The sequence below is a fragment of the Microtus oregoni genome, unplaced genomic scaffold (genome assembly GCF_018167655.1).
Source record: "Microtus oregoni isolate MIOR12 unplaced genomic scaffold, Mior012 000014F_ref0000157, whole genome shotgun sequence".
Classification (NCBI taxonomy): Eukaryota; Metazoa; Chordata; class Mammalia; order Rodentia; family Cricetidae; genus Microtus; species Microtus oregoni.
In genome coordinates this window covers 10,717,446-10,731,633 of record NW_024543073.1, presented here as the reverse complement: position 1 = coordinate 10,731,633, position 14,188 = coordinate 10,717,446, and the positions used below count along the sequence as shown (strand labels likewise).

Genomic DNA, 14,188 nt, shown 5'->3' with positions numbered 1-14,188 from the left:
ATGACTATATACGTCAATACCAGCTTTTCCTACCAGAATAATTTGTTTTCTGTGCTAATTTCAGGGGTTCTATGGTCCTATGGGTAGATTTTTGAACATGTGTATACACACACACACACACACAAACACACAAATGCAGGCAGCCATTTCCTACCAATATGCAACCTGATAGGTAGCCAAGTAAATTCTCTAAAGGTAAAACAGTGGAAGGGCGGGCTCTGTGTGTACCTGTTCTGTGTATTACCTGCGAGTGAGTGTATGTGCTGTGTCACTAAAGCAGAAAGGGAAAGACAAGGAGACAAGGATTGAGAGACTAAAATCTGGTTGGGCATTTTTAAATAGTTATGAAGAGCTATTTGGATAAAATGTACAATTTACATTAAAATGCATGTGTCTCATAAGCTTAAGAGAGAAGCAAAGAGTGATTTAATTTTGAGTCATTGCCTACCTGAACTATTTAGCCTTATACACAGATCATGCACTCAATAGTTCAATACCAGAATTACAGTAAACTTGGAAAAGAAATAGAAATAACCTGGATAAATGGGAGTTAGCACTTCACATCATTTAACAGGCATGCATCATACTAATGATTCATCTACCAAATCCGGCTCCACATGGGCAGTTAGTTTATCAGCATGCAATTGGTATCATCTTTGCTTTTCCTGCATCCCTGAAATTGGTAACCAGGCTGTTGAGAGCTTTGGGGAACAGCTGAAGTAACGTGGTGTTTTCTGTGGAGCAGAAGACACTTGGGCTATTGTATGAGTCTGTACGTGGAAGAACAGTCAAATACACTAAGATAGACATGAGCCAAAGAATGGGAAGCAGGTTTCAATTAATGCAGAGTTTCATCTACAGAGTTGTTAAAAAGGACCAGCTTCCTCTGAAAGAGGCTGAGTTCCCTGTCACGCATGTGACAAGCAGAGTCTAGATGTCTGTCTTCCTAGGTGACTGCTGAGGCACATGGTGACAGTGAAGGTACCTTATCCATCCTCTCCTACCCATCAGGACTTTGCATGTGAATGGGATTTCATCTAACAACTTGCTTTTAAAGTAGTATGTGCTGATGCAGGCCTTGCTAGAAGAGTGGCTTCTGAAGAAAGATGTCCAATTTTAAGTGACTCTGGTGAAAACAGAGCCCAGCTCTACCAAAATAAAAAGAAAGGAAGAAAATAAACTTCAGAATTCATAGGACTGCCCCCCACAAAGTTTCCAGGAATAGAACTATTGCTATTTAGGGTAGCTGTAAAGGCAGAAGGTAAAAGATGCCGCTAAGTCAACAGCACGTTGAAAATGGCTCTAAGTTTCCCCTCTAACTTTCTGAGAAGGTGATTTCTAAGCTATGTTCAAACTCATGCTTTTTAATTGGGCATGTGTGTTGTTGTTTTCTATTACCGACAGGCATTCTTTATCATGAGGGTATCCTTTGCTTTATACGGAACATGTTTGAACTTGCAGATCCAATCTAACACCTCCAGAAAAACTAATCAACAAATAACACAGTTCCCTGGGCTTTGCTGAGAGAGGGACGCATCTGTCGGACATACACCCCAGACAACTGCACTTCAGGGGTATGTTTTGTTGCGGCCAACGAAATCAGGGTGTAGGTTTCTAAATTCTAACATCTGGTTTTCAATTCTGTCACAAGTATAGGGGGGAAAAATTCAATGTGGAGCTTTTTTGTATTTTTAATTGTCAGAAGATTTTAGTACAATTTCTCAGATGGTTTCTGTTTGCACAAATATACGTTACAAGGAAACAGATGCAGCATTTTGAATATCTCTCCCTCACACACGTATTTAACTGGTGTTTTGGTACTAACAATGTGACTGCAAACCATGTCAGGCGGACACTAATAAAATAGCAGGAATTGTCTGGAAGTGGAAGGCACCGCGTCCCCTCAGCGCAGCTAGACTTGATAAAGCAAACTTTCGTTTTACATTTTACTGGATGATTTCCATTTCTTTTCTGAAAATATTATCAAATACACACACCCATGAAGTATATGTTTGTGAGAAGAAAGTGATTCAAAAGACATCTGCTTGCTCAGTATATACTATTTCATAAGTTATGATAGAACGCGTCTACATGAGCTGATTTTACGGCTGCATGAATTCACAACTGTTGATGTAAGCTGCTGTGGTTAGAAAAATCTGTAACAATGTCATATTTTCCCTCCCAAAACTAACATCTGGATCTATAGGAATGTTTGTTTTTTCCCCAGAAGCTCCCTCTTCCATCTTTCTCTCTCTCCCTCTTCCTCTCTCCCCGAATTCAGAAACTCAGAGAAACGAAGCTGGAACACAGCTTCTGAGGAGACCGACTGACAGCGCAGATGACACAGGCTGCTGAGTTCTGTGATGCAGCGAGGAGATAATACCCGGCGTGTCTAACATGAACCTGCTTTGTAGGCTATTTTAATTAAGAAGACCCGATTAGCATGAAATTGCATGTGATTTCAGGTGAAAGTAATTAGGAATCAAGGGTAAAAAAAAATACATGAGAGGAAAATTTATGTCCTTAAATAATACAGTAAAAAGGTTAAAAGTTAACAAGGGATGAATCATCTTAGTAGAGAACAAAAGACAGGAGTAGGCAAAGGGAGTAAAGCAAAACCTAAGCAGGAGACAGAAAGAGATGAAGGAAAGAAACAGCACCTCGGTAAGAGCTGATAGCAGGACAAAACAACTGACAAATCCGGCAAGACTGGGACAGAAGCTACAGGGCGGGGCATCTGTAAATAATAGGGACGCAAAGACAGCAGTATCTATAGTCACTAGATAGAGTGAGATATAGTAAGATATTATAAACAATTTTATCACAACAAATTTGAAAATAGGAAAAATTGGACACATTCTCTAATGAAAAGATAAAATCTTATAAATACAAATACAAAATTCTGAGATATTAACCAAATCTATCAGTATGCAAAATGATCAAGCTAAATTTATCCCTAGAGCAGAGCAGGAATTTAACACGAGAAAACTGATCACAATCCACTCGAGGAGCACATTGCAGAGACTGTGGAGTGAGAGCTGTGTGTGCTTCACGGCAGGAGGAAAACAGTCCCAGAGTGAGAACTGCAGGAATAATCGTCAGCAAAGTAGGAAAGGTGAGATCATTCCTAGCAAAGGGGTGCACGCTTCGCTTGAAACACCTAAGACTCCATGATAAATGTTTCAAATGCTTCCTCAAAAATCTGGGAGGTGCTAGCTTATCTTTTGTTGTTTGTTTTTGTTTAAAATCAGACAGAAGTTCCAGCTCATGAAGTTTGGCAAGAAAATAGAAAAAAGTATGTGCACTGATTTCAAGATGTTCTGTCATTATTAAAGACAACAACGATTGTCTTATTGAAAGCTCCCAATGACTTGGAAAATTTAGTCAAGTTGTTAGGTAGGAATACTCTCACAATCGCCTATGTTTCTCTCAAACAGTTCAGAAATAATTTTAACATGCAATGATACTGTAAAATAGATACTGGGGGAAAGTGGATTATCATTTGAAAAGAAGATCTGAACTCTTTGCAAATACACTATAAGAGGTATCTTTGGAATAAAGCTTAACAAGAAAGCTAAAAAGCAACAATATAAATAGAGAAAAAAACCTAAGTGCTTTTTTTTGTGATCTTGGCATGAGAAAGAAGTTTTAAAATTAAAAACTATAGTATAAAAGATCAAACAACATGGATTTGATTACATCAAAGTTAGAATTTTTACAATGAGGGATACTAATACAACTTTTTATATAGATGATAAAAGGGGTAATACATTTGTAGTGTCTATATCCAGTGAGGAATATTAACATCAATGCAAGTAAAATGTAAAATAAAAAGCGTAACAAATCCTAGAAAACAGCTGATTAGAAAGGTAAACAAAACAGCTGTAAAGAGGCACTCAAAAGATGAACGTACATGTTAACAGGTCTCAAACTGTGAGGGATTGTAAAACACAAACACCAGTAACAAGCAGGCTGCATCTGCCAACAGCTGTCATTTGTCACAGTCCTGGGCTCTTCCACATGCTAACAGGAACTGCCCAACCTGGCCATTGGGAGAACTGCAGCATAGTTTGCACAGGGAGATTTGAACTCTATGATCCAGACTGCTGCTCCTGAGCCTACGCGTCAGCAAGGATGCTCAGGGGTCTACGGTAAAATATTCAGGCGAGTGTTATTTGTAGTGGCAGCAGGCTGGGAGTGTTAGGATTCCAGTGCGTTAACACACATACACAATCTGACAGATGTACACTTTAGCAGAGTCCTAGCAAGAAGTCACACATTAGAAACCACACCAGGCAGGACCTAAACATTGAGGGAAACGTGCAAAGTAATATCCTTTCTGTGTATGAAAAGCAAGTACTATTCTTTATATAAAACTATTGTTCAATGAGGGGGCACATACTTCCACTTAGGACCTGAGAAAGCTTAAAAAAAAAAAAAAAAAAAAAAAAAACGTTCCCCAAACACAAGCACGGAGCCAGACACAGCTTCCTAGTCCCACAGTCTCCTGGGCCAGCTCTGGTGTACAGAGACCTGGCTTCCCGTCACTGCCTGCAGGCTGAAGCCGGGAGCCAGCGGTTTGTACTAAGCTGAGCCATGCGCCGGCTGACATGGCAGTTTAAGATTTGTCTCCTGAGTGAGGTAAGCCAGACCCAAAAAGAGGAACATGGGATGTACTCACTCATATTTGGTTTCTAGCCATAAATAAAGGACATTGAGCCTATAATTCATAATCCTAGAGAAGCTAAATAAGAAGGTGAACCCAAAGAAAAACATATAGGCATCCTCCTGGATATTAACCTTCATCAGGCGATGAAAGGAGACAGAGACAGAGACCCACATTGGAGCACCGGACTATAACCCCAAGGTCCAAATCAGGAGCAGAAGGAGAGAGAGCACGAGCAAGGAACTCAGGACTGTGAGGGGTGCACCCACACACTGAGACAATGGGGATGTTCTTTTGGGAATTCACCAAGGCCAGCTGGACTGGGTCTGAAAAAGCATGGGATAAAACCGAACTCACTGAACATAGTGGACAATGAGGACTGCTGAGAAGTCAAGAACAATGGCACTGGGTTTTGATTCTACTGCATGTACTGGCTTTGTGAGAGCCTAGGCTGTTTGGATGTTCACCTTACTAGACCTGGAAGGAGGTGGGTGGTCCTTGGACTTCCCACAGGGCAGGGAACCCAGTCTGCTCTTTGGGCTGATGAGAGAAGGGGAGTTGATTGGGGGAGGGGGAGGGATATGGGAGGCGGTGGCGGGGAAGAGACAGAAATCTTTAATAAATAAAAAAAAAAAAAGATTTGTCTCAGGTCATCAGAGAACACTGCAGACACTTAGTAAGGCCAGGTCCAGACACAGAAAACCTCTAAAAAGGTACAGTATGCTTTAAAATGTGCTTAGATGCTAAAGAAAGAAAAGAAAATTGGAATAGATAGTCATAGGAACATAGTTTAAAAATAAAGTCTTTAAAGAGGGAGTAAAGTAATATACAAAATGAGCCACATGAAGATGAGAAATACACAGGGCATCTGGATTCTGTATGGTACTTTGTTGACTTTGAATTTTTTAACTGCTAATGTACAAAACACAACAGCTGCTGAGAGACACTGGGTTATGGAAACCGCTAAATTAAACCAACCTATACATTTTAAAGAATCTCTTAACTTCAAAATGGAGGTCAGAAAATATGTTGTGTGGAGGGAGAGGTTATGCCTTTGTTTCTACAGAAATCAAAAAGTTAAGGTTCTCTTCAAAATTAATAAACACCAGATTTGGTCAGGGAACACCTTCGGAGGAGCTTGGCTGCTCTTCCAGGTCTTTAGAGAACAGGGTTCCCATACTCGGGCTTTCCCCTTATGACGTCATAAGTGGTAAATACAGGGCAGGGAGATGGCTCCGTGGGTAAAGTGACTGCTGTGAAAGCATGGGAAACTGAGTTCGAATCCCCGGCACCCAGGTGGAAGCCAGGTCCAGCAGTATGGATGCCCAGGTCCAGCAGCATGGATGCCCAGGTTCAGCAGCATGGATCCCCAGGTCCAGCAGCATGGATGCCCAGGTCCAGCAGCATGGATCCCCAGAGCCCAGGTGGAAGCCAGGTCCAGCAGCATGCATTTCATCTCCAGAGCTGGAGGGAGGGGAAAGACAGATTCCAGGCAAGCCAGACTACCCAAAACAGCGAGTTCAAGGCTCAATAAGACACGCTGGCTCCAAAAAAGAGAGAGGAAGACGCTTGACATTGACCTCCACTTGCATATAAGCATGGGCGAGTGTATCTGCACACACAGGTGAACACACATGTACACCCCTACACACAGAAACAGCAAATAACAAAACTGAATGGTTGTTCATGTTCTGACAAATAACAGTTTTATAAAAGATGAAATTATATTTAATGTCTACATGATATGGCCACACACACACCTCAAAACAGAAGTTACGTAGACCTGACCCCAGTAACTGGTATTCCCAGAGTATGGTAAATCTCTGTGAAACTCTATGCATATGGCACTGTCCCTTCCTCCTTTTCCTAATCTTAAGGTGCAATTGCAAGATATCAAAACTAGATTAATTTAGTATATATTAGTAAGTGAATTATTAATCTTCTAGGATGCTCTGCTTTTACCAAGTACAGCGTTTGTCAAATTAGGTACTTGTTGAGAAGTCAATTTGTTTTCAATTACATGCATTTTAGTGGATAGGTAAAATACAAAAATTATACACATTAATGAGGTGCCATGTTATGTAATATTTAAATCAAGTTAAACATATTTCACTTCAAATATTTGTCATTCCTTTATGGTAAAATCACATAAAATTCTTTCTTGTACATCACTGAAATCTATAGTGCCTTGTTGTTCCTATTGGCACCTCCCTCTCCCCCGGGCTACTGTGCACTAGAACTTCTTGGTCTAGAGCTGTAAGACTCAGCCTCATTGAAACCTTTCTCCACCACTATCCCCAGGCAGAGTGAATTCAATCATGGTGTCTTTCCAAGTTACTTTTTACATATAAGATTCCTTTTCTTCAGGGCTGGAAAGGTGGCTCAGTTGTTAAGAGCACTGGCTGCTCTTCCAGAGGTCCTGAGTTCAATTCCCAGCACCCACATGGTGGCCACAACCATCTATAATAGGATCTGATGCCCTCTCTGGCATGCTGAACACACATACATTAAAAAAAAAAACCCTAAATAAACATTCCTTTTCTTCATATGTACTTGTAGCTTTCTTTCAGCAAAGAGATGAGCACCAACATTCTTGAAAGTGACTAATGCAGAAACAGAGCTCAGGCAACACTTTAGTCAGGCCACCGCCATGAACCTGTGCAGACAGACCCAGGCACTGCTTGCTCTGGGCTGGTTCTCTTACCTCCAAAGAGATGGAATCCTTTCCTACAGCTTGGCAGGGGCCACTTGGCAGAACTGGATTTCTGAAAGCTTTGTTTTATTTTCAAATATTCCTTGGTGAAGAAGGTCTTTGTGGCATTGTTCAATTCTGAAGTAAAAGGAAAGAAAAGAGCGTTCTAAGCATTCATCTGGATAAAACGGCAAGAATGTGATAGATTACCATAGGATTTTGATAATAAATTCGGATCTCTTTGAGTCTGTAAATAGAGAAATGTATTTAACTTTTAAAAATCTCAAATATGTCACCCAGATTTCTATTTGATGCAGCTTTAAAACTATGCTCACATACAGAATGTGTGTTTACTGAGAAGCATTTGCAACAGGAACCATGCCAAGCAATGAGATGGTGGTGGCATACTGCAGTCTGTTTCAAGAGGACTGCAGACAAAAGGACAGAAATAGACAAGTTTCGGGAAAGAACCAAGTCTCACCACTTTGGTAACAGTATAGCCAGAGCGTGATCAGGGCTCAGGGGTGAGAGCAAAAAGAAAATCCATTTCAAATCTTTTTATTTCATAATGTTTTTAATTCTTTGGAAAGATGTATTGGGCATTTACAGCGTGTACTGCTGCAAATCAGAGCGACCTTTAAAAAAAATGTAAAAACGCATTCTCAGTATTTGAGAAGCTTTTCTAATGAGTTAAAAAAAAAAAGGAATATTTATTTGCAGCACCCACAGGCCAACCAGAGGCTATCCATGGTCTTTCTTCAAACAGTAGACAGTCTGAGAGTCACAGAGCCACACAGGGCAGACAGGCAGAGCCAGGCTGACTTTGCTATGCAGGAGCTCTCCTGGGAGAGGGAAGTGCTGGGCTGACGGCTACAGAGAGAAACAACCAGCATCTCCACCAAACCTGCTCTTACTTTCATCCCCAAACGAGGCCCTGTAGCACCTGGTCTGGCTTTAGTTTCTTTCCTACCTCTGTTTCTGAGCCTCAGCCTATTCCAATTGCACGTCATAATCTCTGTTTTCACTTAACACTGCCTTAGGTTGATTCTCAAGAAAGTAAAAAATAAAAAAAAGAAACCTAATTTGCAATCTTACATTAACACTAAAGGGACAGTGTAAGAGAAAAATTAGGTAAGCGAGGCTATGTGTGAAAGAGCCAACTCCAGCCCCATTTCTGGAGCTATACCTGTTGGCCAATAATTCAAGCACATGAGTTACAAAAAAAAAAAAAAAAAAAAAAAAAGGGAATTTTTAGCCTGCTTATGTAAGCTGGGCTTGTTCTGGCTTCTGCATTCTTTGTCCCTTAAGTGTTGAAACACTTCAGTGCTTCCAGGGTAGATAGCCTTGGGCGGTCTTCTGCAGAAATGCACAGATGATTTTACAAGGCCCACTCTGTCCACTGCCAACAAACAGTCCCTTCAGTCAAGACAACTCTCTCCTGGCTAAGAGAAACCATCACCATCTCACACCCTCTGTGCCCTTCACAATCCTGCAAAGGAGAACAGAGCCATGGAACGACTGGTAACATCACCTCCCCCCAGGACTAATGATTTTAATTTGTCTAATTTAATTTAATTTGCATAATCAAGAATCTTTTAGGTGATACTGTGTTGGCCATTATGAAAAATGACACAACATTCTAAAATGGTCTTATAAATGGACCAAGGTGGTAAGGTAATGAAGATGTCCTGCTAGAGCCAAGATAAACAAAACAAAAACAGCACCTAACTCAAGAATTCTTATCATTCCTCCCTCTTCCTCCTGGGAATATTGTAACCAAATTCTAAAATGGTGATGCAGTAAACAGAGACACCATCACACACTCTCTCTTATTTGAAAACGTATTTGAAAATATAATTGAACTCTGGTAAAAGAGACTTAAGAAATGTAAAAGCCAGCCAGAAGCTTTTTTTTTTTTCTGGGAGAAGATGTGAAAAGTAACATCAACAATGGTGCCTGTACTTCTCTTCTGGGCTTTACGGAACTCAACAGTGTGCTCTTTAAAAAGCAACGTAGCGAAATACTTAGATAACACATTCAGGGTAAACACGGTTGGAGCAATTGTAATTTGCCAGCTATAATGGCAATTGTTCCTGTGCGTGCACCAGCATGCCTACGCCGTGATTTAGTGAGACTGATCATTTTGGATGATTCTATCTGCCATGATTGATCAGAAAGGCATGTGGACAAGAGAAGATCAGGAAAGTATTGCTGCAATTACTGCTGGGCCTAGTAAGAGCTGGGCTTTTGCTTTTTAACTGTGGGGCTTTCCATCAGTCACTGAGCTGCTTTTAATATCCACTTCCCACCTAATCGCCAGCAAAAAATGTGGTCTGTGATCTGCTATGTGCCTGGTACTTTGATGATGTATTTAGGGATAGAGATTAATTGAATCTAATTCTGTCTAAAGGGTATTATGTTAGATCTATCCTTTCAAATTCCTGGGTAGGTGTCAAAATCGCTAAGATGCTGCTAAGAAGGCACATCCATCCCGACGGTGTAGGGCAGCGCCGCTGCTTATGTGCGCTCTAGGTCTGTTCTCTCCAACAAGCCCTTTGAAGGATTCTGATTCACAGCTAGAGTTGATTGGCAGCCACTGGGTGAAATGACCTTAAGTCCTTTCTGGTTGTAATACTATTTAGATGTATTAAACCTTATCTTACGGCAGAGGTCCACAGCAGAGCACTAGGCTGAGCTCCCAAAATCCAGTTGAAGAGTAGGAAGAGTGAGAATATGAGCAAAGAGGTCAAGACCGCAATGGGGACACCCACTGAAACAGCTTACCTTAGCTAATGGGAGCTCACCACTTCTGACTTGACAGCCAGGGATCCAGCATAGGATCAAACTAGACCCTCTGAATGTGGGTGACAGTTGTATGGCTGGGGCAGGCTGTGGGGCCCCTGGCAGTGAGATGAGGATTTATCCCTACTGCTTGTATTGGCTTTTTGGAGCCCATTTGAGGGATACCTTGCTCAGACTAGATATAGTGGGGAGGACCTTGGTCCTGCCTCAAAGCAATGTGCTAGACTTTGTTAATGTCCCATGGGAAGCCTTACCCTCTCTGAGGAGTGGATTGGAGGTGGGAGGAAGAAGGAGGAAGGGGGGACTGGGATTGGTATGTAAAATGAGAAAAGACAGGGTTTTTCTTTGTGTTTTTTTTTTTAAATAAAATTTAAAAAATTGCACCAAAACAACCAAACCAAACCAAAACAAAACAAAACCTTATCTTACACTTCTATAAACCTGAGTAGTACCCTTCCTTACCTAGGGAAGATAGTCTAGAGTGTGTGTGTGTGTGTGTGTGTTATTTCATCTCAGTGGCATTTAGGCTCGAAAATTCAGGCATCAGCAACAAACAGAGCACCCACCATTACATTTCCTAAAAATAGCCTGCAAGAAACACTAAGAACAAGCGGGAGCCAGGAGAGGTGACAAACCATCTGTGTCTCTTTCAGCTGCTACTATCTATTAGAAGCACATGCTTCTCTGTTTTCAGTTATTTAGAATTACATTTGATTTATTGTGTGCATTTCAGAGGGGGTGTGATGCATTTATCTAAGTTATTCTAATATCAATAAAAACTCAAGAGTCAGATATTGGCATAAGAACCTGAAAGATCCAAAGACTGGCGGAGGAGCGGTCAGCTGACCCTAACTCTCCAGGCTCATCAGATGGAAAGGGATAAGGGTTTCTCTAAACCCCTCCCTCTATCTTCCTGTGCCCCCCTATCTGCGTCCTCCTAAACTTCTGTGACTATTTATGTTCAGCCAACCACTGACTTCGCCCTCTGATTCAAGGTAAAATTTATTAACAACCTCGGAGTGTCAGTGCGAACAAATCCTGCAACAGTGGTGCATGCATGCTATACAGCTTGGGTGAGGTTTAGGAGGAGGCTCTCTTCTCCTTCGTGGTTCCTGGAGACTGTGCTCAAGTCATCAGTCTTGGTGATCAGGGCCTTTACCGGATGAACCATCTTGATAGCCCAGGGTATGGGCTTATTATGCTTATTATGAAGTATACTAGAACTTGCTAGGTATAATCAATATTCTGTTATTGAATGTGTTAGAAAATATTTAAGCCTGTAACCCTGTTCTGATGATACACTTAGCTAAATGTGGTGGTAATAACTGGAAACTGTAGCATCTTTATGTGATGCTTTCATATAAAAAAAAAGGTAATTAATTACTCAGGGCTGGGAAGATAGCTCGGCAGGTGATGCACTTCCCATGTGTGGGGTCTGAATGAGAATGGCTCCTATAGGCTTATATATTTGAGTTAGTCCCCAGTGCATGGAATTGTTTGGGAAGGACTAAAAAGTGTGGCATTGTTGGAGGAGGCGTGTCCCTGGGGGTGGGCTCGGGTTCTCAGCTCTCTGCCTCAGGACTGTGGATCAAGAGTTAAGCTCTTAGCTTTTGCTCCAGTGCCATGCTCCCCACCCCATGATGGTCATAGATTCTAACCTTCTGAAACTGCAGGCTCCAAACAAACTCTTTCTTGCAGAAGTTGCCTTGTCCATAAGTTAAGTTTTCTGGCAATAGTACCAAAATGGCAGCATCTTAATGTGATGCTTTCATAGAAAATAAAGGAATTACTACTGGGTAGACCTGTCTGGCCTAGAATTTGATGTAAAGGCCAGGCTGGCCTCACAATCACAAAGGCCTGCTACCTGCTGAGTGCTGGGATTAAGGCCTGTGCCATATAGCCAGCTTTTCGCTTTGATTTCAGCTTCGGGCTTGGTATTTGGTAACTTTATGTTTACACACTTCATTATTGTTAAGCAAATATTTGTTAAGCATATTTCTAGCATTCTGCTAACTGTAGAAAGAAAAGCTACACAACTGGCACATGGAGCCTGTATTCGACTATATGTATCAAGTAAAAAGGCAATCTCAATGCTATGAGCGAAGGATTCTCATGGTTAATCCAGTGTAGTGCCCAGGAATAATATTAAGAAATGGAAGAGGGTAAGATTATAAACACAAGGCAGAGTGTATTAGATAGACTCTTAATTTAAAATGCTGAAAGATATGTGTCCAGGTATTTCATTCAGATTATTAACGTCCCTGTTATCTCATTTCTCTTTTTCATTATTACAAAAACGCTTTCCCCCATAATTAATGTCTTAGTTTTATATTTTTTGATAAACGATTCTTATTTTTTTCCCAGGAATATAAAGCAGAAAAGAACATCTGAGAGAAAGGGACACATGTAAAAGTTGTGACTGTAATAAGCTATTTCTCCCAGAGTTTGGAATTATATGATTGGGGGTTCAGAAGCTTCTGTGCATGTTATATATTACTCACAGACATTATGTGATCTCAGATTAACGTAAAGACTATAGATTTCTATGTATGTCTATGTATGGACTACGCAATACTACACATTTGCAAGGACTAAACAAGAGATGGACTTAGACTCCCAGTGAGTGGTTACTGGTGTAAGAAGCAGACTTCTAAAGAAATAATTCTCTGCAGCTGCTACTAATTCCTTGTTACTCAATTTGCTTTTGGTTTACAAAGACCATAAGCGGTGGTTCCAACTGTGGATCACCAGGCCTTTAGGGGCTGCAGTCAGATACTCTGCATAACATTACGGTTTTTAATAGTAGCAAAATTATAAATATGAAGTAGCAACTAAATATTTTATGGTGGTCACCACAATATGAGGAACTGTATTAAAGGGTCGCAGCATTAAGAGGGCTGAGAATCACTGCCTTATGGAGTGTTCTTGGAATGTTTTCTACTTCTTTCTGGGGCATAGAATCCAAATAGTTTTCCCTGTACTGTTTAACAGTGGAAAGATGAAGGCTGAGTTAAGATGTCAAGCACATCTGAGACGCACAGGAATGGGGAAGGGCTAACATGTTTGACATTAAGACACACTTTGTTGTAAAGCAATGAAAATCACAAACTGTTGCCAAGCTATTTCAGGCTTCAGGGCAATAATTATTCACACCTTAAGAAGGGTGAGAAAGTTCCATTTGAAACTGGGTTCTAACACTCCTACTGAAATGCATGTTGTATACATTCAAGACACTTCAAAATGTTCAGTGTGAACAAGGCAGAGAAAGCTGGGTCTGTTGTTAGGTCTAAATTTAATGAAAAGTTACCATTTTCAATCACAGAAATACACAAGGTAAAATAGAACAGTTTGATCAGGGGGGTCAGTCCTTTAAGGCTCGGGGAGTTCTTACTACCTGGAACTGAAGATCTGCCACCAGCTAGGAATCCTAAGGGATTTGCAGGCTGGGAAAAAAATCCAACCAGGACGCTCGTTCAATTCTGACAAATCTTACTACGCATGCTTGCCAAGTAACTGTGAATCTGATTTTCATACCTGTCCTTGTGATCCGTTCACTCACAGCTGTGGAGGGGAGGACCATCCTGCAGCTAAATAATTTAGCCCAAAGAGACACAAAGGAGGGACAAAACCAAGCCCAACCTAGTTTATCTATCATTCTGTCATCATGTAGCTACAGAGCCTCTATCTTAGTCATCACTGAGAGCAGCTCGGGCTTAGTGTACTTTTAATATTGAGGAGCTCCTGTGCCGGGCAAGATAAACTTTTGTTGAAATTTTTCTCAGCTTGATTACATTTTTCCCTTCAGCATTTGGCACCACAATGTTTGGATTTCATAATATAATTAAATGTAATGCTGTGCCAAAACAAAGGAAGAGTTATGATGATGATATTTTAACCTTTGAGTTAATAGTTTAAAGACTTTTATTTTCTTTCTTAGTTTTTTACTAAACCATTTTTAAATTTAAATATATTTTGATCATAGTCTTTTCCTTACCTAACACCCAACTTTTATTTCTTTCTCAGAAACA

General features: G+C 40.8%; 1 protein-coding gene across 4 annotated transcripts in view; it reads right to left on the bottom strand.

Moving 5' to 3' along the window:
• Positions 1 to 14,188, bottom strand: part of Rnf180 (ring finger protein 180) — a 150,563-nt gene that overhangs the window by 26,531 nt on the left and 109,844 nt on the right. For all 4 annotated transcript variants that reach the window (XM_041663756.1, XM_041663754.1, XM_041663753.1 and 1 more), the window contains exon 7: positions 7,371 to 7,496. In XM_041663756.1, the coding sequence (XP_041519690.1) occupies positions 7,371 to 7,496 (126 nt within the window). The remainder of the gene's footprint in view (positions 1 to 7,370; positions 7,497 to 14,188) is intronic.